Genomic DNA, 22,596 nt, shown 5'->3' on the forward strand with positions numbered 1-22,596 from the left:
TATTTCAGAAAACTTGCAGATGGATCTTTCATTTATTTGCTTTTATATGTAGATGATATGTTAATTGCATGTAAAAGCAAGAGGGAGATAGATCGCTTAAAAACTCAATTAAGTAATGAGTTTGAAATGAAAGATCTGGGAGAAGCACGAAGAATACTGGGGATGGAGATCAGCAGAGATAGGGTGAAAGGTACAGTTCACCTTACTCAGAAGCAGTATCTGAAGAGAATATTGCAACGCTTTAACATCGACTCGAAGACGAAGCCAGTGAGTACTCCTATGGCCTCATATTTCAAGCTCAGTGCATTGCAGTCTCCTAAAACCGATGAAGAGCGGGACTACATGAAGAATGTCCCATATGCAAGTGTTGTTGGAAGCTTAATGTATGCCATGGTGTGTACACGACTTGATATCTCCCAGGCCGTTAGCTTAGTTAGTCGCTATATGCATAATCCTGGAAAGGTTCATTGGCATGCAGCTAAGTGGATTCTACGGTATATTGCGGGGACCGTAGATATTGGTTTGAAGTTCGAGAAGAGTGAAGATAGTCTAGTAACTGGATATGTTGACTCAGACTATGCAGGTGATCTTGACAAACGCCGATCGACAACTGGATATGTGTTCACTATGGCTGGAGGACCAGTTAGTTGGCGATCAACGTTGCAGTCGACAAATGCACTATCATCAACTGAGGCTGAATACATGGCTGTAACAGAAGCCGTGAAAGAAGCCATTTGGTTACAGGGACTGGTAACAGATTTGGCTTTGAGCAGCAAGAGGTTACCGTTTACTGTGACAGTCAAAGTGCAATCCATTTGGCCAAGAATCAAGTATACCACTCTCGAACAAAGCATATAGATGTCCGTTTTCACTTCGTACGTGAGATATTGGAAGAAGATGACATCAAACTTCAGAAGATTGGCACTGAAGATAATCCAGCAGATATGTTGACGAAGGTCGTCACAGGAATCAAGTTCCAACACTGTTTGGACTTTATCAATATTGTACACTGCTGAGCACTCTAGGGTGCATTGGAGCATATTCGGTAGCAGAAGTCTCTCATGTCAAAGAAAGAGGTGCATTCATTTGAAAAATGAATCAATTTGCAAGCAGCCTAGTATGGCACACTTGGGTGGAGGGGGTGATTGTTGAAAAAGGCCACCTGCAGTGTGAAACTCTTGGCGTATTAGGCGCCTCCCCCACATGCTGAAATTTGCCTGCTGCACCGAACGGTGCTTTTGTTTCTATTAGGCACCGATCCCATGATTTCAGCAGCAAACTGCTGCATCGAAACTGATCAGCAAGAGAACTTCTCCTATAAATAGGAGAGTTCTGATCTTCAGAATAGGCAGGGGGTAAGAAGAAAAATAGAGAGAAAGAGGGACGTGAGAGAGAGATAGAAATTTGTAGAGTGATTTGTAAATCTCGTACAAATTCTATAAAAGAGGCTCCAGTGGATGTAGGCAATTTGCTGAACCACTTTAAAAATTTATTTTGTGTGATTTTCGGATAGGCCTGTGCCACAACAGGTAGCACTTGCGAGCGGAGTGACCAGGTTTTCCACAAACTTGACATACAACTGGAGAAGAATTATTTGTGTCATTGTGATTATAGGAGGAAGTACCCCTCCTCGAGAATTATTATAACGGCCTCTACCACGAGAGTTACATCACCCCCTATTAATGAAGTGTGGTGATTGTCTCTGAACAACATTTGCTTTAGCAAGTGGTGTAGGAGTAGAAAGATGATGACGGTTGAGACGAGATTCAGTAACAATGAGCAGAGAATATACCTCTTCAAGTGTGACATGGTCAGTACGAGCATAGACGGAGGACACGAAGTTGTCATATTCGTGCCCAAGGCTAGCAAGAACATAAGAAATGACGTCGTCACACTTGAGAGGTTGACCAGCCATAGCAAGTTCATCAGCTAATTTTTTGATGTATAGAAAATAATCGCTGGCAGATTGACTGCCTTTCTTGGCATTGGCAAGTTGAGTCCGAACCTGGATGGTACGAGCTCTGGACTGCGAAGAGAAATTTGTTTCAAGAGCACGCCAAACCTCATGAGAGGTGGCATGAGAAACGACCTGGGCTAAGACACCCTCAGTCATGGAAGACAAGAGAATGCTTAAAATGCGATTGTCCTATCATACCCATTGAGAATGCGCAGGATTTGGAGTTTGAGTGGTTGTATTCGTATAAGGTTGCAGAGAAGTAATAGTTTGGGGAGGAATTTTGGAAGTACCATCAAGGAATCCATACAAATCCTGGCCACGGAAATAAGGCACTAATTGGGCCTTCCAGATGGCATAACTTTCAGCATTCAATTTGATTGAAACAATATTGGAGAGTGGGGTAATAGTAGTGGATGAAGAAGGAGAGGAAGACATGATGAGATGCTAGTCTTTTTGTGGCTCAAAATGATACCATGTAAAATAACTTGAGTGATAGAAGTAGAGAGGAATACGAACAGAGGATGATGGAATTGTTCCAGTTCTGAACTGATATTTTTCCAATGAGATAAAACATCATACACGGATACCTCTTTATAGAGTATTAGTACAACAGAATAGCTATCTTCTAGATATTACAAAATTTAAATAACATCAAGAAGATCATTACTAGATAAAACTAATCAATAGAATATCTTTTCAAAAATTTAGAGAATACCAGAAGATGGATCGGTTGTTCTCCTAATTCTCCTCCTCATTTTCCTCCAGTTGACAGCTACGGTTTGGTTTGTTATTGAGCTCCACAATTTCCTCTACATTAGCGATCCTGAGTCACATCATTATCGTGGCGGAGTTTAACTAATTTTTTTTTTATACCAATCATCAGTATGTGCAAATGAAAAATGAAATACTTTAAGATGAAGAATAATATTTTTTCTATACACGCGTTCAATCGACACTGATAAATCAAAGAGAAGTCGCAAAGGATGTCCTTAATTTAATGCGTTCGATGCTGCTTGTGGGTGGTTGCCAAGGTCAGCTACAGCCTACAGCTCATCATAAGTTGCATCAACCAGCTTATTGTATTTTACATTATTTTAATCAAATACGGATGTACAAGAAAGTTTATTACAACTAATTAACTCTCGAATAATGTGTGTAATCTGGATTAAAAATGCATATGTCTCTATGCATGATAATATTAATGGACAAACAATAGCTCGGGCAATCTGCCAAGCAGGTTATAAAATGGATAATAATTCGAATCGATCCATCTGGTACTCCAACAATGGTGAAAAGTCAACCAAGTGACCTCCATGTGTGTTTGTCTCCCTTTTGATATCCATCACAATTACCCCCGCAAAGTTCTCCACAAATTTAGAGAGGGTTTTTCATTGTCTAAAGAGGTAAGTTAGAAAATTTAGGAGTATAGAAGTCGTTGCGAAAATTGCCATGTTACACAAAATGGCAAGGTTAGTTTATGCCTTGAAGACTGGGAAGGCAATTATGAAGAATAGAGAACTATTTGGCTGAATTTATCAACGGACTCTGTTTTTGACTATAGAAATTGTTATAAACTATAAAGCCTATTGCCTATAGAAGGAAAAAAAAAAAAAAAAAAGGAAGCATTATCTGATTTCTAAAAGAAATTAGTCAAATGACCACCTAGTCAAAAAAAAAAAAACAATAAAAAAATGACGGAGTACTGTAGTCTTAGTTCGAAGAGTAATTTAAACTTGCGTTACGCTACTCTTTTTATATTTTATCATCAATCCTTTATGATCAGAGTATTTATTATATTTTACTTATTAATCTATTATATAATATTAAATCAAAAAATGTTGATAGTATGATAATAAAAAAGTAATAATAAATAGATTTTTTTCTTTTCTTTTCAAAGAAACACAAGAATATGCATTTCACCTTCAGCATATGCTTATCCCCTTGAATCTCTCTCTGTTTTAAAATAGTCATGTCCTGGTAAATTAAAGACAAGAAAAATGAAAGTTGGGGAACGAAAAGAAGGTTTTCATTAACACCTATATATTATATTAAAATGGAGAACAAAGTAGGAGTATTGACTAAGAGTATCCCCATTCGGTTCTGCATCTCCTGATTTTTCCTATAATTTGATAAAAATGATAGGATTTTTGATAAAACCCTCACCTTTGGAGACCGACTGTACATCTCCAAACCCTTATCTCTCTCTGTTCCCTATAATGTGGTTCCTCTTTACGGGGTGTACAGAAAATCCCCATCTTTGGAGACCGACTGTACATCCCCAAATCTGTTTTTGTTTCTCTGTCCCACGTGCTTTGCTCTCGACGATTGGTGCCCTTGTCCATCGCCTCTCCCGCTGAACGTACGTAACTCTTCCTCTCTTTGTGCGAAGCCTCTTCCTTTAATTATTTGGTATGTGTGAATCCGATTATTCTTGGAATGCATTTGGGATCTGTTTTTAATATTGGATATAATTTTTTTCTGCTGCTTGGCTACTGAGAAATCTGTTCACATTCTCATTTTAGAGCCGTTGTTTGGTTGTTACGAAAATGAGATCCGTATTCCTTTAATTTTCTCACTAATGTGTAATTGTTGTGAATATGTTTATAGATGCTTTTCGTGTGTCTACTTTCTTGAGTAAACTGTTTGGTTGCTACGAAAATGTTGGGGATTTTGTTGTTTTGATTTTCCTATTGGCTTTTGTTTGGTTGCTATGAAAATGTTGGGGTTTTCTATTTTGATTTCCCTATCGGCGTCCGTTTGGTTGCTGCGAAAATTTTGTAGGGAGTTTCTGCCCTTTTTCCTTCATATACTGTTTGGGAACCCCGAAAAATGACATGATTTTCTGTGATGATTTTCCTTCCTCTGTTCGGTTGCTGTGAAAATCTCCTTGAGATTTCTGTGCTAATTTTCCTTCCTCTAATGTTTGGTTGCTGCGATTTTCCTTTGATGATTTTCCTTCGTATGTTCGGTTGCTGCAGAAATTTCTGTGCTAATTTTCCATAAATTAATGTTTGGTTTCTGTGATTTTCTTGTGATGATTTTTCCTTCATATGTTCCGTATCATCGAACATCCTCATACGCCAGCATTCTAAGTGCTGCAGTTATCTTTTGCATAAGAGATAAACCGAGTCTTCCGGCATTATTTCTTCTCTGGACAAAGTACGGCTCGTAAGACTCTACCTCATTTAAAATACAGAGAAATAGGGGATGGCTCATCCGAAATCTCCTTCGAAATAGATTCGAGGGATATACTAGATTTTCTGCAAAATAATCGCGAAATAGGCGCTCGTGCCCCTGAGTATGATCACGTCGAATAAACTTACGACGTTGGCGATTGCTACAATGCCTCGATGACTGTCCATCGGCCTCCTCATTAAGAACATCGCTATCATCTTCAGAGGATACGTATGTCAACAATTTGCGAAAGAAAGTACGAGCCATTTGATAAAACGAGTGGGAGATCAGAGGATACAATAGAATTTCGGTTCTATAGATGAAATGAGCTTTGTGGTTTGTGAGAATATGAATGCTAGCAATATGCATATTTATAGAAGAAAAAGTTACTGTTACATATAAGACAACAAATGTTACCGTTTGAGATAAGACAAAAAAAGTTACCGTTGGATAAAAGCCAAAAAATGTTACCGTTGGAAAAATGACAAAAAATATTACCATTAAAAAAATGACAAAAAATTTTATCATCAATACGTGACTACGGATCCCCATTAGCGAAACTGATAAAGAGTACTAAATAAAAAAAAAATGACCCATCACGTTAGAAAATGCACTAACTAAAAATAAAAAATTACTATTTTTATAATACGAATTTCGATTTTAATAAGAATACTGTATTGGATAGTCAAAATCATATAAATATTTAGTAGAAAGTGATATTTGAAAAAAAGATAATAAGACAAAAGAGTTAGTAGTTAAGATTGTAAATGGAAGAGAGAGAAAAAAAAGTAATAAAAAAAGAATAGATAAATATTATTTAATAGAATAGAGATATGGATGGGGAATAAGATGTAGGAAGTTTTTAGAAGATGAATAAAATTTAGAGATAAATTTGAGATAATGTGATTTTGAGTTAAATTATAAGGATGTGGATTAGAAACCGGATGAGGATGTTATAAGGGGGACGTTTTCCCATGTCTTGAATGATAATCAATTTCTTTTTTAAATAAATAAGCAACTGGTTGATTGAGATAAAAGTAGTTGATGAGAAACTACGATCCAAGATCCTTCGATTTTTCCCTGTTAAAGCATTTGAAACTATATTAACTGGGGACCAAACGCGTTTTCTTTTATGAAAGGGACGCAGACTTTCGGACAGCAACAATTTGAATAGCAAGCGTGCTGCGACCAAGTCAACAATTTGAAGAAGGGTGCTGCTTTACAGTCATAAACGGGGACTCCCCTTGCAGGTCTCGTGTATGTGCACGTGCCTTTCTACATAATGACCATACTGCCCTTTTTTCTGAAACTAAAACCAAGAATGAAGTCTCCATCTGAACGGAAATCTGAAAAATATTTCTCTCCGCCTTTACAAAGAAGTCCAAGGAGTGGTAGTCTTTTTCTCTCATCAACATCGCCGGCATCCTCCTCCACTGTCTTCTGGCATTGACTCTCTATTCCCCTCCACCATGGTAGCCGCCGAGCACGAAAGGAATCTATTTGTGCGTAAAAGGAGTCGTTATAATGCTGAGATCTAAGAAGTTTGGTTTCGTACAGACTTTTTTTCTGCTAAGATAATCTGAGCTAATTTTGCCTTAAATTAATTAGGTCTCTCCATTTATTTTGCTAAACAGAAATATGAATTTGGTTTTATTTTTGTGTTTTTTTTTTCTAGAAAATGAATTATCACAGAAAAGAATCATGTCTTTTGTGGTTTCTATACAACTTAAAATTGAGTACTGGCAGTGATTTATAAGAAATGGAAGCATCTGGTTTGTAAGCACGAAGAGGAAGAGGAGCAGAAGATTTGAAGGCGGCGATAATTTGAAGAAGATAAGGAGATCTGAAGTATGGTTTGCCTTGCTGAGGAAGGGGATGGAAGAACTGAAAAAGTCTTTCAGTGTTTGAATAAAACGACAACGTATAGACTTTTAATAAACTGACTAGTTTCTGGTCGTGTGCGAGCAGTCCCCGAGTAGAATTTTTCTTTTTATTTTTCCAAATTCAACAAAAGATATTAGCGATTTGCACGATCTGACTATAAACACCACCCTAGCTAATTTTTAAACTACACCAAATTGTTGATTAATATATATATATATATATATATATGCAAGTAATTGAGGACCAAATTAAAAAAACTATGGATTCTTGCATTTCATTTCTTAAGTAGTTTGCATTATTATTATTGGTTTTCACTGAAAATAAATAAATGTCACTAATAATACACTCCAGTAAGATAAGGAAACTTATATATGATATCCAAGTCCCATATATAGTAATCATATATGATAAATGTCCTAAATGCTTGTGTTGGTGGGAAAAGAAAGAAGTTTAATTGTTTAATTAACATTTTAACACTTTTCTCACTTTTTGATCAAACTCTTATTTAATTTATTAATTCAATGAGTTGAAAGTTTGCTTTAAATAATAATGTTAACTATAGGTTTAAGGAGTACAACTTTCGTGCAAATTCTATATAAAAATGAAATTAAAAATTCGTTTAAAAGAGACTATTTTGAATTAGATATAGGTATAAATGAAATTGTATGATCAAGTCAGTCTATTTCTTTTTCCAAATTCGACACCACCCTAGCTAATTTTCAAACTACAGCAAATTGTTGATTAATATGCATGTAGTTGAGCTCCAAAAACAATAATTATTTAATTAATATTTTAACACCTTTCTCACTTTTTGATCAAACTCTTATTTAATTTATTAATTCCATTCCTTGAGTATTTCTAAGTACCTCCATTCTCTTTGGACATAAAACCAGAGGTAGCCCTTTTAAGGGGGAAAAAAGAACTAGACATTAAGTTCAGATGGGCCAAACCGAATAGAAAGTAATCAAGGCTTTTGTGGTCACATATTCATAAACGAGTAACTTGTCTTCTCCTTCCAAGCAAAATCCCAATAGTCTAACCAGATTTCTATGTTGAAGTTTGGCTACCACTAAAATCTCATTCTTAAACTCGACGGCACCCTGCCCAGAGCTTTTAGATAGTCTCTTCACAGCGATTTGTCGTCCATTAAAAAGGGTACCCTGAAAATACATTTGAACTAAGGTATAAACAGTTTTACTACTGAGATCATATAAATCTAACTGAACTTTAGTATAAATTGAACATGTACCTTGTAAACCACGCCAAATCCCCCTTCACCTGTCTTGTTATCATCTGAGAACTTGTTTGTGGCAGCTTCAATAGTATCCCAGTCAAATTGCAAGGACTCTATGGTTTTAATTTCATTTCCCACTACAGTCCAACGTTCTTTAGACAACAGAGACAGAGCTTAAATAGATTCCATGATTGAGAAACATTTATTTTTGACCGTTTTCTTCGGACACCATATTGTATTTCTTCATTGCTCTCCTCCGAGAGAAGCAAAAGCCCACCAAGAAGAGAACCACGGCAACAGCAATTGGGATGACAATGGCAAGAATTGTGAGAGACGACATTTTGCTTCCTCCTGCGACAACAGCATGCATCATTGACATATTACAGATTGAGATAGCTCAGGGTGAAAACTACTCCTTTACAACATAAGTAACATCAAAGTATATTGATATAGAAGACATACTACAAATCAGAGGCTGCCCAACCATAAAAGCTACATGCCGGGACCATAACATATGAGGTTAGTGGAAAGAGGTTTAGCACAAACTTTTAATACATCAGAGCAAGTGGGAGTGGCAGTGACTGTGGGGTGGAAGAACCAGATCTCCTGAGTCTTCAGAAACAATTTGATGTGATTTCTATCTGGGAAATTATTTGTGCACGGGGAGAAATACACCAGGAATGGGCAGGATGTGCAATTTTTTTACGCACATCCCATACATTTTCCGTGTATTTGACAACTAAAATACATGTCCTGTACTAGTTATTGCATCTATGAAAATGCTTCTGGATCACATTTGACAACTAAACTTGGCATCATTCAATAAAATTAATTGTTTTTAATTTTTTCTCAAATTCTTAATTCCCTAACACCATTCATTTTATAAAGCGACAAGACATCGTATAAAAAATAATTGATCTCCACCCCGAGACCCATCGTCGACTTTAGGGTCATACAGATACACGTGATTGTGGGTCTCCAGGATTGTCTAGTCTCTGTAATTCTCAACAGTTGACACGTCTTTTCTAGAAATAATTGGGAATAATTATTTAGGAATAACTCTACTCCAACATAGGGGTGTCAAATTGTGTTAACGGGTCATGTTCGTGTCGTGTCAAAGTATGTATATTATACTATATAGCTCAATCCTAACCCGACCTGTTAAGCTTATGGTGTCAAAATCTCAAATTCTAACACGACTCATTAATATAACGGGTCGTGTCGTGTCAACCCGTTTTGACCAATTAATAAATATTACAAAATAGGTTAACACGATACAATACGATCTGTTTTAAACTGTTTATGTAAACTGGTTGAATATGCCTGAAATTAACCAGTTTGACCTGATTAAATTTAGCATAATTTTATATAAATTTTAAAATCACAATATTTATAAAAATTATAAAGTTAACTACAAGTCTAAAGTTACAATTTAAACAATAAAAATATTGAAGTTGAAATTCTAACAAATTTACTTTTAAGTATAAGGGTATAATTGTAACTTTAACTTTCTTAATGTGTCATAACGGGTTATAACGTGTCATAACGGGTTTACCCGCTATCAACCAGTCAAGCAATTGTATCTTAACGGGTCAACCCGTTTTGACCCAACCACATTAAGACTAAACCCTAACCTGCTATTATCGTGTCGTGTTTATGTTGGGTTAACAGGTCGTGTAATATATTGCCACCCCTACTCCAACACCACACACCAGATGGGCTGGATTTATCTGATTTATTTTTTCCAAAACGTGCGTTTTGAACAGCACGGTGTTTTACCTGACCCCCCCTCCCCCCAAAACAGATCCCAAATCGCGTACGGCATAGAATACCCATTCAAAATTTTTCCCCTCCTCCGCCTACGTTCTCCCTTCTCCGCCCACCTTCACCGTAGAGTTCAGCCACCAGCGACTCCGAGACTCTCTCTCTCTCTCTCTCCATTTCTCTCTCTCTCTCTCTCTCTCTCTCTCTCTCTCTCTCTCTCTCTCTCATGGGATATTTGCGAAACGGGATTTTTTTGGGTCCTATTCGCAATCTCACGTACGTGTGGAATGGGATGTATTCCTCAATCGCAATCGCACGTCGTCAATGAAATGGGATGTTATCGTGAACATGGCAGATTTTAATTGTTTGGGTTTTCCTCATATACAAAATCGTAGCTTTACATAGAAGGATTTGATTTTTTTTTTCTCTGCAATGTAGTGAGGTGGATTAAAATGTTGATGTTTGAGATAGAAGGATTTGATTTTTTTTTCTTTGTAGTACTCAAAGATCTGTGCTTGCGTCCTCGATCTGTGAGTCGATAGTGAGCTGGAGGAAAGTACTGGATCCCTGATCTGCATCCACGGTAAGTTTTCAGCCCCACCCTTCCTTTTGATTCCCCATCACAGTTGCGTTTTCTATTGTGTTTAGTATTTTTGTATGGAAAATTTTCTCTCTAAATCGTTGGTCAAATGTTTCTATTTTTTTGGTTGTGCCAGTCAACTATTTGAAGGAATTGCTAAGCTAAATGGACATTGTGTGTGTGTCCATTTTTGTGCCCATTAGTGCATGTTTCACATTGTGTGACTGTGTCCATGTCTATGTTTTGTTTTGAAATCCCACTGTGATGAAAAATAAAAGAAACTGAAGATAATGGGAAGAAGAGATTATTTTGGATTGTTATATCATCCTCTTTTGTGGTCAACTAATGTCTGAATGCCATGAAAAAGCATTAAAAAGTAGGTGTTTGAATCCTAAATGCAAGTGAACAAAGTAAAAAAGCCATTGCATTACTCCAAACAAAGTAAACGTCGAAGTAAAAAATTAAATGAGTCAACGTTTAAGATCAAGTAGTAATTTATTATTATTATTATTATTATTAAGTAGTAGTTAGCTCCTCATTGTTTGGCCTATTAGATCACTTGGAGACCAAAAAAAAAATGTGAACATTAGTTTATGTTGGAATTTGGAAGTTGGCAAGGAGCCGCATGCATTTCATGAAGTTAGCATCAATAATTTTGAGATTTGTAAACATCATTTTGAGCTGTCCTTGCTGTAGAATTATCACAAAAATAGTTCTTTAATTTATAAGGGATACATCGAAAGTAGTAAGTAATTGATAGCCTACAAGTTCAGCTTTCTCCAAGAAAAGAGTTCAGTGATCATTTAGGGTAACTTTATATAATCTTTAGTACTACACAGCTTCTCTTCTATTCAATTAAATATTTTTGTAGCTAGATTTATTAGGACTGCCTCTTGTTGCCAGAAACATTTTCTGGTGTATATATGACTTTGTGCTATTGTGTACTTAATTTGATGCATATTTGAATGCTTGCAGGTTTCAATTTTGAAAAGCATTTATTGTGTACTTTTGAATGCTTGCAAGTTTCAAGAGAGAATGCAGTTCGAAAAAAGGAGGATGATTTATTATTATGCAAGTATGAAGTTCAAAAAATTAAAGATAAACTAATTGAGAGAGAGAATGCTCTTCACAAGCAAGAGGAGAAAATTAGAAAGCGAATCCTCCAGAATAAATGTGCATGTATATTATTATGTATGTACTGGGTGTTATTGATAGTAATAGTTTGTGATTGGTTTGGAATATAGATGTATCTGTTTTTGTTAATCGTAAATGGATGGTTCGGACTATGTATTTGACGGATATAATGAATGCATGAATGAATCATCGATTTATGAAAATCTCTCTAGTTTGAAACATATAGAGCCTTAGATTTATATAATACCTTAGATTTATATAATACCCATTTCTTCCTCAGCAATATTACCTTTATCCAACATGAAAGCACACTCGAATAATTGCTTTTAAATACAAAGTGAGATGTTTACACCTTGGTCCAACATTACAAAACAAACCAACAGATACTTCATTATAGCTGAACAGGATTTTCCAAAATTGAAAATAAAAAATGAAGTAAATCATTTCAAAAGTTGGGCACAAACAATTATGTAGTAATTACATTTCAAAAGCTACAAGTCCCTGGGTTCATAAACAAGTCTAGCATCGAAAATCTTTTAGGCCCGGCCAGAAAAAAAAAAAAAAAAAGACCAAATTACAAGAATGCAAATAAAGAAGAGGAAACTAATCATTTTTAAGGAGAGAGATGTATTCTTACAAGGGCGCTTTGAGTTCGACGATGTCCTGCCCTGCTGACAGATAATCTTGAGAAAATATCCACCATAATATCCCTTTCCTAAAAAAAAAAAAACTATCAAATTGAGACAAAAGGGTCCTCGGATGTTGGCTTTGTTTGTCCTAAGAACCTCTATCTTACACTATCGTCTCTGTCTCAGTACAATACATAAGGCAATTTGAATAGTCGCTTCCTAATCGCCTTTCAGATGCAAAAGCGTGTTCTAATCTGGGTTCTATTTGTCCTATAGAACCAATTCCACCGTGTCTCTCCATAGCTCCTTCTCTTTCTAGACTTGGAGAGAGAGAGAGAGAGAGAGAGAGAGAGAGAGAGAGAGAGAGAGAGAGAGAGAGAGAGAGAGAGAGAGAGAGAATAAATAGGCATAAAGTGAAGGAAAATTCTTCTTGTCATCCTCACACTTCATACACCACACTTATTTTATTTTATTTTTTCATTTTTTCTATAATAAATATGTAGTGTGTGGATGATAAATAGAATAATTTAATTAGTTTAATAAGAATAAAATGAAATAAAAAATAAAAAAATAAAAAATAATATTTTAATATATAAAGTGTGTGGTGTAGGATGATGTATAGCATTTCTCTAAAGTGAATGTGGGAGGAAATGATAAGATAGTGGCTTTGTTGAGCAAAATCTAGACGCATTACTCGTTGTAGATGTCTTCGAGTCACAAATTGGGGTTAGAGAGAGAGGGCTACAGGAGGGAAGTGAGAGAGAAGTGTGGGTAAGAGGGCTACAGAAGTGAGGAGAGGGAGGAAAGGAAGTGCAGCCTTGAGGGTGAGAGATGGGAGTGAGGGCTACGAAAGAGGAGAACTGTAAATTAAGTGTAAAAATAACATAGCGATGTACAATGAGAGAGAGAGAACGTCGTAGTCGTCGGCGGCACTTGCAAGTTCATGGTGTCCTGACCTGAACACTACGATCTGTGCCTGAGCGGAGGAGGGAGATCGGAGGTGGGGGAGGGGAAAAAATTTGAATGGATATTCTGGTGGGATGATTCGAGATTTTTTTTGGGGGGGGGGGGGGGGAATACGGCTCGTTTTAAAAATAATTAAAGAAAGCCACCTCACCCGTGTGTGGTGTTGGTAATGAAAGAAAAATTATAGACGCAGTTCCATTTCGAGGCCTGGGTATGCACGAATTAATGAAACAGCTCGTTTTATCTAAATGAAACGAGTTGTTTCATCCCAAATACATCCCCTATCTCAGTCCCTCTCCCTCCCCCCCCCCCCCCCCCCCTCTCCAAATTCTCCTGCACAAATTAGGTCTCTCTCTCTCTCTCTCTCTCTCTCTCTCTCTCTCTCTCTCTCTCTCTCTCTCTCCAATGTGTTGTCTTGTGCAATTTTAGTTTCCTTCCATAGAAACTTATTTCACTCAATGCTAGTTAGTGCAAAGACAAAAGAAGAAGATGAAAATTTCTCTTTTTGATTTCCAGCTATGGCTTCTTGGACTCTTTTCCTGGGGACTTTTGTCACAAGACCCCGCAGTGATACGACTGGGTTCTTAATCTTGGGTAGGTTTTTGGTAGCCCGAGTAAAGAGCCAGGGGGCCTCAGTTTGCTGCCACTTGGACTCTTTGGAAACCAAAGTCTCTAACATGAGTATTAATGGTAATCGTTCATTTCAATTTCATTCTTTTGTTATTTGTTGGAAAACGTTTGCTTTTTGGCTTTCTGGACTTAGTATTTTGTTGTTTGGTGACGATTTTATTTTTTTATTTTTTTTTATTGATGGGTTGAACAATTTTTCACTTAGTTTGAAGGGGTTGGTGGTTTGGATGGTATATTCGGATGATGAGGTTTTGACGCAGTTTTCTTGCAATTGGTTGTTCATTTATTAGACAGTTTGTTTGCTAAGTCGGCTTTGATCTTGTGAGTTCGGTATGAGGAAAGAAAATAAATATTCTATCTTGCAAAGTAATGACTCCATCTTTTCTGAACTACCAATTTATTGTTTCCTTGAAATAGTTGTATCTTTTAAAGTTTACTTGAATTGTTGTTCACTTATGAAGGATCTCTATTGTATTGGATGAGCTGCGAAACACAAGAAAGCTCAACTCTACCTTCAATGTACACTATTGAAAAAATTGGATCTTCTCCGCAACGTAGAAAACTCAATTGAAGCCTGAAAGTAAAGATGGAATAATAAGTTGAGAACTTCTTCAGGCCGAATGAGGCGAATCGCTAGAGGGAGGGAAGGTGCACTAGAGGGAAGGAAGAAAGCAAGATCTAATCATTTGAGCTTAGGGACCTTTAAGTCATTTCGTCCGCACATAAGCCCTGATTCAAGACTGTACCTAGCAGTTCAAAAGGCTTAAGAGTAGAATTACTCAATATTTAGCGTTTCCTTAAAAAAGAGTTAAAAAAAATGTTAGAAAAGCATGTCTGGGAAAGCAACCAATGTTTTACAACTTATTAACGATGCCATTTGAGAATGGAAGTACCTGGGGCAAGACGAGGAAGTGTAGGTGAAGCAGTTGCCGTGATGTTGTAAAATGGATAGAATTCATATATGAGGTTACAACTCGGTAGCAGAGCCCTTCCACCTTGATTTCCACCGTAGCATATTGGAAGAATGGCTCTTTGTAAACAACTATAGCAATCAGACACAGTCAAATCTAGGGTGCATTGCACCAGGTTGTACAATGTCTATGAACTGTTAAGCTCCTCTTCCTCCGTTGCAAACTTCTTTCCCGACTAAGAATTTGAGGCCCATATCGCCAACAAATTGGTCTTGTTGCCCAACAACAACTGGCTGAAGTGTTCATGCAATTGTATGGAGAGCAAAAGACAGAGGAAAAGACAAAAGAGAGATTTTTAGGTCTCCTCTTTCGAGGGACCTCACACCGTCATGGCCATAGCCATGTCCCAGCTTGGAAGCTCCATGCCAGCAACAAAAGCCAGGACTTTCGCTGATTTGGTCTTGGTTGTCCCACAGCCTTTGTCGGAGGTAAACCTTCCGATGAGGCCCTCCAAAATCATTGACGGGCAGGTATGCTTTATGTTTTCTAAGGAAGAAATGGTAGTTTCGGCGGCTCCCTTCAGGTATTCTCTGGTCCTGAAATTCCTTAGGCAGAGGTCAACTCTTGATGCAATAAGAATGTTCATTCATAATAGATGGGGGTTAGGGGGTACTGTGGTTGTTTCCTCTATGAGCAAGAATAGAAATGCATTTGTACATCTTACATCGGAGGAGGACTTTAATAAGGCCTTCTCTCGTGAGGCAAGTGAGATAAATGGAGTTCCTTACAGAGTTTTCCATTGGGCGTCGGGTTATACTGAAGATTAGGAATCTCCAATAGTCCCGAACTGGGTAATGATTCCAGGTTTACTACCAAATTTTTATCATGATTCTATTCTCAGGATCTTAACAGCATCACTCAGAAACTTTATTCAGTCTGATAACTCAACTCATTGTGCGACAAGAGCGGATGGCGCACAAGTTTGCCTGGAAATGGATGCCTTCTGACAGCACTTGGACTATTTTTGGATTGGTGCGCGGGGGTCTAGTTTTAAACAAGAGGTGAAGTTTAAGACGTCGGCATTTTGCTTGTCCTGCAAAATGCAGGGCCATAACAAATAGACTTGTAGGAGATGTAAGAATAGAATAGAGTTTGAAAAAAAAAAGGGAAAACAGAAGGTTGCTAAGGAGTACTGTGAAGTAAGAAGGGAACCAAATGCTGCAGGAGGGAACATTGACATGGAGGAAAAACATGGAACAGAGTCTGGTATGGTGGAAGTATTGGAAGGACTTGTTTGGGCTGGAAAGGAGAATGCTAGGTTGACAGAGCAAGAAGAAGGGCAGTGGGTAGAGCAGGAAAGACAAGGTGGGAAGGGTGATAGCGATACGCTACATGCAGAAGGAAAAAATGACGAGCAGGGTGGTCATGTCCGAGCTAGGCAAGAACAAGGGCTGGATAGCATGAACTCTCATGTTGACAAGGGAGATGGTTTGATGGACTCACAGGAAATTGTGCTAGATAGCTTAGATTTTTGGTAATGTGCATAGGGAGGAGGATGTTGTATTAATTGAAGATGTACCTGTGGATGACTGGGGACAAGAGAAACAAGTGGGTGAAACAATAGAAGGGCATCAATCTTTGTCTGACCATGAAAAGGGTGGATTAAATGTCATAGTAGGGAAAGCAAAGGACTACTTGTCTGAGGAAGGAAACAGTGGAGTAAAGAACAGAGATGGGAAAGTTAGTTTAAGCACAACTAGAAGTACTAAGCGGGTCATTACCCGTCCTTCAAAGCTTAATTTATGACAAACTCAATAATATATTGGAATATCAGGGGCTTGGGCACATCAAGGGGAAGGTTGAAGAAGCTAGTTAAAAAATTTAATCCTAAAGTTGTAGCGCTAGCAGAGACATTCATGGATGAGAGGAAGATGGGAAACCTTATGAAATTTCTATGGTTGGATAATGGGTGGTCTAATCAAGTACAGGCTGGGAAACTTTGGTTGTTGTGGGATAAAAGTGTAAACGTGAGTGTTGTGCACATGAGCGATCACTTTATTACGGTCAAAATGTTGGAGGGGAGCACTAATAAAGTGTCGAAAACTATATGATTAGGCTGCTAAATTAAATAAATTGTTTAATCAAAAGTAAATTAAGTACTTAATTATACAGTGATTTTTAATACTTGATTTATTGACAAAATTTTGATGTTTATGCACTTAAAGGGATTTATATTACAGCTGATAAGCCACATCAGTTTTAATATCTCAAGTTTACCCTTCTTGATGTTAATACAAATATTTCACTCAATAGGTAAGGGGTATTCTTAGAAATATCTAATTATGTACCAATAAATTGGTGGTAGAGTAAGATGCAGGGACTAGACAAGAGGGGCACGCAGAGCAACACGAGCTGGAAACGCACACCTCAACAATGCCCAGCAGATCGAAATGGAAAGGAGGGGGCTATTGGGAATTTGTGAAGAATCTCATTTCGGCATTTTATTTTCATGTTTTTTAGTTTTACTTTACTTGGGTCGGTGGGCTTTGAATCTATTTTATTTGGCTGGGTTTTATTGGGTGTAAAAATGGCGTGGCATACAGAGGGAAACACTCTCTCTCTCCCGCTTTAAATCCTTTTTTTTTTTTTTTTCTTGTTTTGAGTATTCACGTCTTGCAGGTTCCAGACCTAAGGAGGAGCGGCTTTTACCTTTTCTTCCTTTGCTGTTTTTTGTACCTTTCGTTTAGTTGAGTCGGTGAAGCTCTCTCTGCGCTTTTCATTTTTTTTTTTTTTTTTTTTTTCCACATTTTGCTTAGTTTTGTTCTTAGTGCTTTTCGTTCCAGACCTGGGGGAGACGGCTTCTTTTCATTTGGATTATTTGGTTTCCGTCTTTCACACTTGGGCCATATTTATTTCTGTAGATTTAATTCTCTGCGTCGGCTGGTTTGCTTATTTCTCTGCATATTTGTTATTTCGACAGTTTATTTTTCTCTTATTTATTTTACTTCAGTTTTTAATAGACTCACAAATATTTAGAGAGATTATCCATTTGAAAATAATAGGCTAGATTTTTAGCTTGAAATTTAATAAGTAACTTATGACTGTTTTGGATTGGATTTTCTTCAAAGTTATGGAATTTTGAATTATTAACTTGATAGATTATATTTCATTTTGCCTATCGGAAGGATTAAAATTCTATGTTCTTGAACTTGATCAGTCATAGACATAAAGGCACAATTGATGCTTGAATTTGTAACAAGATTTTGATAACTTTCTTTCACTTTTACACTTATTATAAAATCTATCAAGTACTTTGATTATATTGAAAAGTGTTCTTATTGTTTAATTAACCGATCATAATCTCTTGAAATGAGAAAATGGTTGAGAGGATGAAATTAGAGGTAAATCCAAGTTCAAATTAGAAATGGGTGAAAATTGCATCCCAAATGTTTGTTTTGTTGCTTCTTACAAGTTTAATTCAACTTCTACACATTTTCCTTAAATCTCTTGGTTCTTGATAACTTTAGAAATATAGATTCACATTTATTTTCATCTCTCATAGTCGATACATCTTTTCCAACAAAAATGTCACAAATATTTTGATAACCTTTTTTCCATGTGGAATACGATCCTGAACTTATCCTTAATACAACTTGACACTTCTCCACTTGGAAGAACACTTTTGAGACCGAGTCAAGCACATAGATCTTAATAACATTTATCTATGCTAAATGTAACTATGGGGGGACTTGGAAGAGGAGGCGCATATGAATTTACCTTAGATGATTCTAGGGGACTTCAATATTATAAGAACTAATGACGAACGAAGGGGGTTGCTCCTCGTCCTATGATAGCAATGGTGGAATTTAACAATTGGATCAATGGGTGCGGGTTATTCGAAATCAACTCCCAAGGAAAAAGGCTAACTTGGTGCAACATGCAAGAAGGGTTAGCAAGGAGATGGGCTCGGCTAGATAGAGGATTTATTAATACAAAGCTCTTAGACTTGCTCCCTTAAACGCTGTTGACTTACTTGGGGCGTAATACCTCGAATCATTCACCAATGATTGTCTCTTGCGTCCAGAACTTCCAAAGGTACCGGCCATCTTCGTTTCCATTCCAACAAATGTGGGTAAAGCACAAAATTTTTTTTCCATTAGCCAAAAAGTGTTGGGAGGAGGAAGGGATTGGCAAAGGCTTGGAGAATTTGGCCTTTAAACTGGAGCTCATGAAATAGGTTCTCAAAACATGGAACAAAGAAAATTTTGGCTGTGGAAATAGTGATCCGAGAGCTAGAGCAAAGAATTGAAGCATTAGATGCTCACCTACAGGAGGAATATGAGGAAGCGGTGGAACAGGATCTATTAATCTCTAAAATTGAGTTGGAAACATGGAAACACATATAGGAGTCTATGCTTGTGCAGAAGGCCAAAGTTAAATGGCTAAGAGAAGGTGATAATAACACCCGATTTTTCCACTCGGTTTGGAAGAGAATGCAGCAAAATCAAGTTAATCAAATGCTCAAAGATGATGGAACTTCTTTTGAGTCACCTGAAGTGGTCCATGAGGGAGCTGTCCAATACTTCCAAGAATTATTGAGCCATAGATATGAGGGGGGTTACTATATTTGAGCCCATTTATTAACAAAGTTATTACGGAAGAGGAGAATAAAGAAATCACTAAGTGTCCTTCAGTAGAAGAAATTTGGTTGGCTCTCTTCAGTATTCCAGTGGAAAGTAGCCTGGGACCAAACGGATTTGGCTTGGGATTTTATAGAAATTGCTAGGAATTTATACAAGGTGACGTGGTGGGCACTGTAAAAGACTTTTTTGAAGAAAAACAACTTCCACGATTTTACACAGCGTCTTATGTTGCCTTGATCCCCAAAATACAGCAGCCTACCAGATTTGATAAATTTAGGCCCATAAGCCTATGTTTCGTGATTTACAAAGTATGTTAAAAAATAATTGTAGCAAGGTTCAAACACCGATTGCTGAGAGTGATATCCTCGGAACAAGGGGCTTTCATCCCCAAGAGGGGTGTCTTTGAAAACATCAGCTTGACCCAAGAAATGGCCCAATCTATACATGACAATGGAACTATTGGAGGTTTTTCTCAAGCTAAGAGGTACGCCTTCCATTTCGCATTTGTTATATGCAAATGACATGGTAATTTTCACCAATGGAGCTAAGAGATCTATCAAAGCATTGGTTAAAGTTCTGGGATTGTATGAAAAGTGGTCTAGGTAGCAAGTGAATAAGGAGAAGTCGACCATTATTTTCTCCAAGCATATCACATCAGCTAGAAGAAGAGAAGTCCTTGGTCTTACAGGCTTTGGAGAAGGTAATTTCCCGTTTAAATACTTAGGGGTGAACATAATAGACAGCAAGGTAAATGGTCGGCACTTGGAAGAATTAATACAAAAGATCCGGGAAAAAGTCAGTGGCTGGGAGATGAGATTACTTTCGAAAGGAGGTAAACTTATTCTTCTAAAGCATGTTTTATCGAGTATGCCAATCTATCTTCTCTCGATTTTACAGGTGCCTAAGTCAGTACTTATCACCATTAATCGCATACTTAGCACCTTTTTTTGGGGTCAAATGGATGGTACACCAAAAAATAAATGGTATGCTAGGAATAAAATTTGTAAGCCGGTTTCCGAGGGGGCATTAGGACTCTAGGACATAGAAGAGAAGCAAAAATCTTTACACATGAAGTTTGCCTAGAATATTCTTAACGATGACTCTCTATGGGCTCGTTTCTTTCGGGGGAAATATGTGAGGGAAAATCATCTAATGCTTCTAGAAAACACAAAAGGCACCCGTTTTTGGAGAATGGTGATGAAGCAAGTACCTTATGTTCTGGAGCAATCACGCTAGAAAGTGCGTGGGGGTGGCATAAAGTTATGGTTGGACTCTTGGATGGGAGATGGACCCCAGTCGATGCTTTAGAAATAACAGTCCTCTAGGCTCAAGATTTGTGAATGTAGAACAGACAATATATGGGATGTGCAACTTATAGAGCATCTGATGGGGGAGGAAAAAATGGAGGAGATGCTCGAAGTCTTGGGAAATCCTTAAGAGGGGTGCAATTTGCTCATATGGACTCTATCCAAAGATAGCATGTTTACGGTTCGAAATGCTTGGGAGTGCCTGCGAGTGAAGTCCCCGGAAACTCCATGGTCGGCGTGGGTTTGGCTTGAATTTCTACAAAAAAAAAAAAAAAAAAAAAAACTCGATTATGGTATGGAAAGCGTGGAACAATAGCGTTAGTGTGGATGATAGATTGAGAAGGATATGGATCCCGATGGTATCAAAATGTAACTGTTGCCGTGCAGGTGGATATGAGGACATTAATCACGTGCTCTATACTGGTGACTTTGCTTAACAAATATGGAGGAGATGCACTCAGCACTTGGGAATTCCTTTTCTAGAGGAAATAACATGGAAGGAAAATATGTTACTATGGTTTAGGCGTGCATCTCGGTCATCTCAAATGGGAGTAAGCAGGGGTGTACCTCCCTCCATTGTTACATGGAGACTGTGGTTGAGGAGATGTAGGGCACGTATGGGAGAAAATACGGATTCAATAGAAGAAGTGTGGCAGGCGGTTAGACTTTGGATGGCTAGGTTGATGAAGGACTCCTCAAGGTTTCAAAAGCATGTACGTGGTGATAAAGAAATGTTGAAGGGTCTGAACATTGATGTAATACCAATGAGGTCAAAATGTGCACAAGTGGTCAGGTGGATAAAGCCTCAGCAAGGGAGATATAAGCTCAATACGGATGGGAGCAATAGTCCTAGTGGTGCTTTAGGCGCAGGAGGTCTCCTTCAAGATGCCAACGGTAATTTAATTTTTGCTTTCTCCATAGACTTTTACGTTGGTAATAATAACGCGGTTGAATTAAGGGCTATCCTATATTGACTAAAGATCTGTCAAGAACAGAGGATTGATGGGGTGGAGGTTGAAACCGACTCACTGCTGGTGGTTTAAGTGGATTTGCGGTGCTAAATGCGGAGTGTGGTATCTTGAAGACTATTGGGATGAAGTTGATTAAGTTGAAATATTACATATCTTATACATTTAGAACTAATATATTTTCTTTATTTTATTACATTATTATTGATTTTATATGAAAAAGAAATGTTAAGATAAATAAATCTGAGTTGTAATTTAAATTGATTAATAACATGATTTATGTTTAATTTTAAAATTTATAATTTAATTGAATAATTTTTCTTTATATGCATAATATATATATTTTATATATTTTATTTTATTTATCTTTATATGCATGAACTTCAAGAAGGCCACGACAGCACATATTTCATTTGGAAGCACAAGGCGCACCCATGGAATGATTTTTGATTAAAATGGATTTTTGGCATGGGGACTTTGACATGGGTCTTTAACGCACAGGACCCCTTTTTGGGTTTTAAAAAGAGAATTACTTTATAGCTTTTTGGTCTTTTCACACGTTGCTCGTAATAGTTTGTGGAGAGACATTGACCTGCGGCAACAATTATTCTATTGGAACTTTTGACCTGCACGGATACATTTATTCTCCTGGGACCTAGAGCGCCGCACGCAAAATAATTTTCTCTCTTGGGCATTTTTATTCGTTTCAGTGCCGCACACTTTTTTTTGGTTAAGCCGAATTCATTCAGTGCCGCATATATATTTACTCTTCCACACTCACTTACGCTGCAGTGGTACTCTTGAAGAATTTTTTG

The 22,596-nt window shown here is 37.4% G+C and overlaps 2 protein-coding genes across 2 annotated transcripts; both read right to left on the minus strand.

The window, feature by feature from the left end:
• Nucleotides 1–5,017: 5,017 nt before the first annotated feature.
• Nucleotides 5,018–5,398, minus strand: LOC122276741. The gene has a single exon (XM_043086652.1). The coding sequence runs from the start codon at nt 5,396–5,398 to the stop codon at nt 5,018–5,020; it is 381 nt and encodes a 126-aa protein (XP_042942586.1).
• Nucleotides 5,399–7,886: 2,488 nt separating this feature from the next.
• LOC122276350 (cysteine-rich receptor-like protein kinase 10) lies at nt 7,887–8,797 on the minus strand. Its single transcript, XM_043085997.1, has 3 exons — nt 8,463–8,797; nt 8,265–8,386; nt 7,887–8,175 (listed from the first exon to the last, which is right to left on the minus strand). Exons 1-3 carry the CDS (start codon nt 8,626–8,628, stop codon nt 7,951–7,953), a joined length of 513 nt encoding a protein of 170 aa, XP_042941931.1. The 5' UTR covers nt 8,629–8,797; the 3' UTR covers nt 7,887–7,950.
• Nucleotides 8,798–22,596: the final 13,799 nt, after the last annotated feature.

Source organism: Carya illinoinensis, chromosome 9 (assembly GCF_018687715.1).
Source record: "Carya illinoinensis cultivar Pawnee chromosome 9, C.illinoinensisPawnee_v1, whole genome shotgun sequence".
NCBI lineage: Eukaryota > Viridiplantae > Streptophyta > Magnoliopsida > Fagales > Juglandaceae > Carya > Carya illinoinensis.

What these genes read in the sequence shown, in the direction of transcription:
- LOC122276350 (XM_043085997.1), bottom strand. Translation starts at nt 8,628, where the DNA reads ATGTCAATGATGCATGCTGTTGTCGCAGGAGGAAGCAAAATGTCGTCT. An exon ending in TATGGTGTCCGAAGAAAACG is followed by an intron (nt 8,387 to 8,462) that starts GTCAAAAATAAA and finishes GTTGGACTGTAG; the next exon opens with TGGGAAATGAAATTAAAACC. An exon ending in GATTTGGCGTGGTTTACAAG is followed by an intron (nt 8,176 to 8,264) that starts GTACATGTTCAA and finishes ATGTATTTTCAG; the next exon opens with GGTACCCTTTTTAATGGACG.
- LOC122276741 (XM_043086652.1), bottom strand. Translation starts at nt 5,398, where the DNA reads ATGGCTCGTACTTTCTTTCGCAAATTGTTGACATACGTATCCTCTGAA.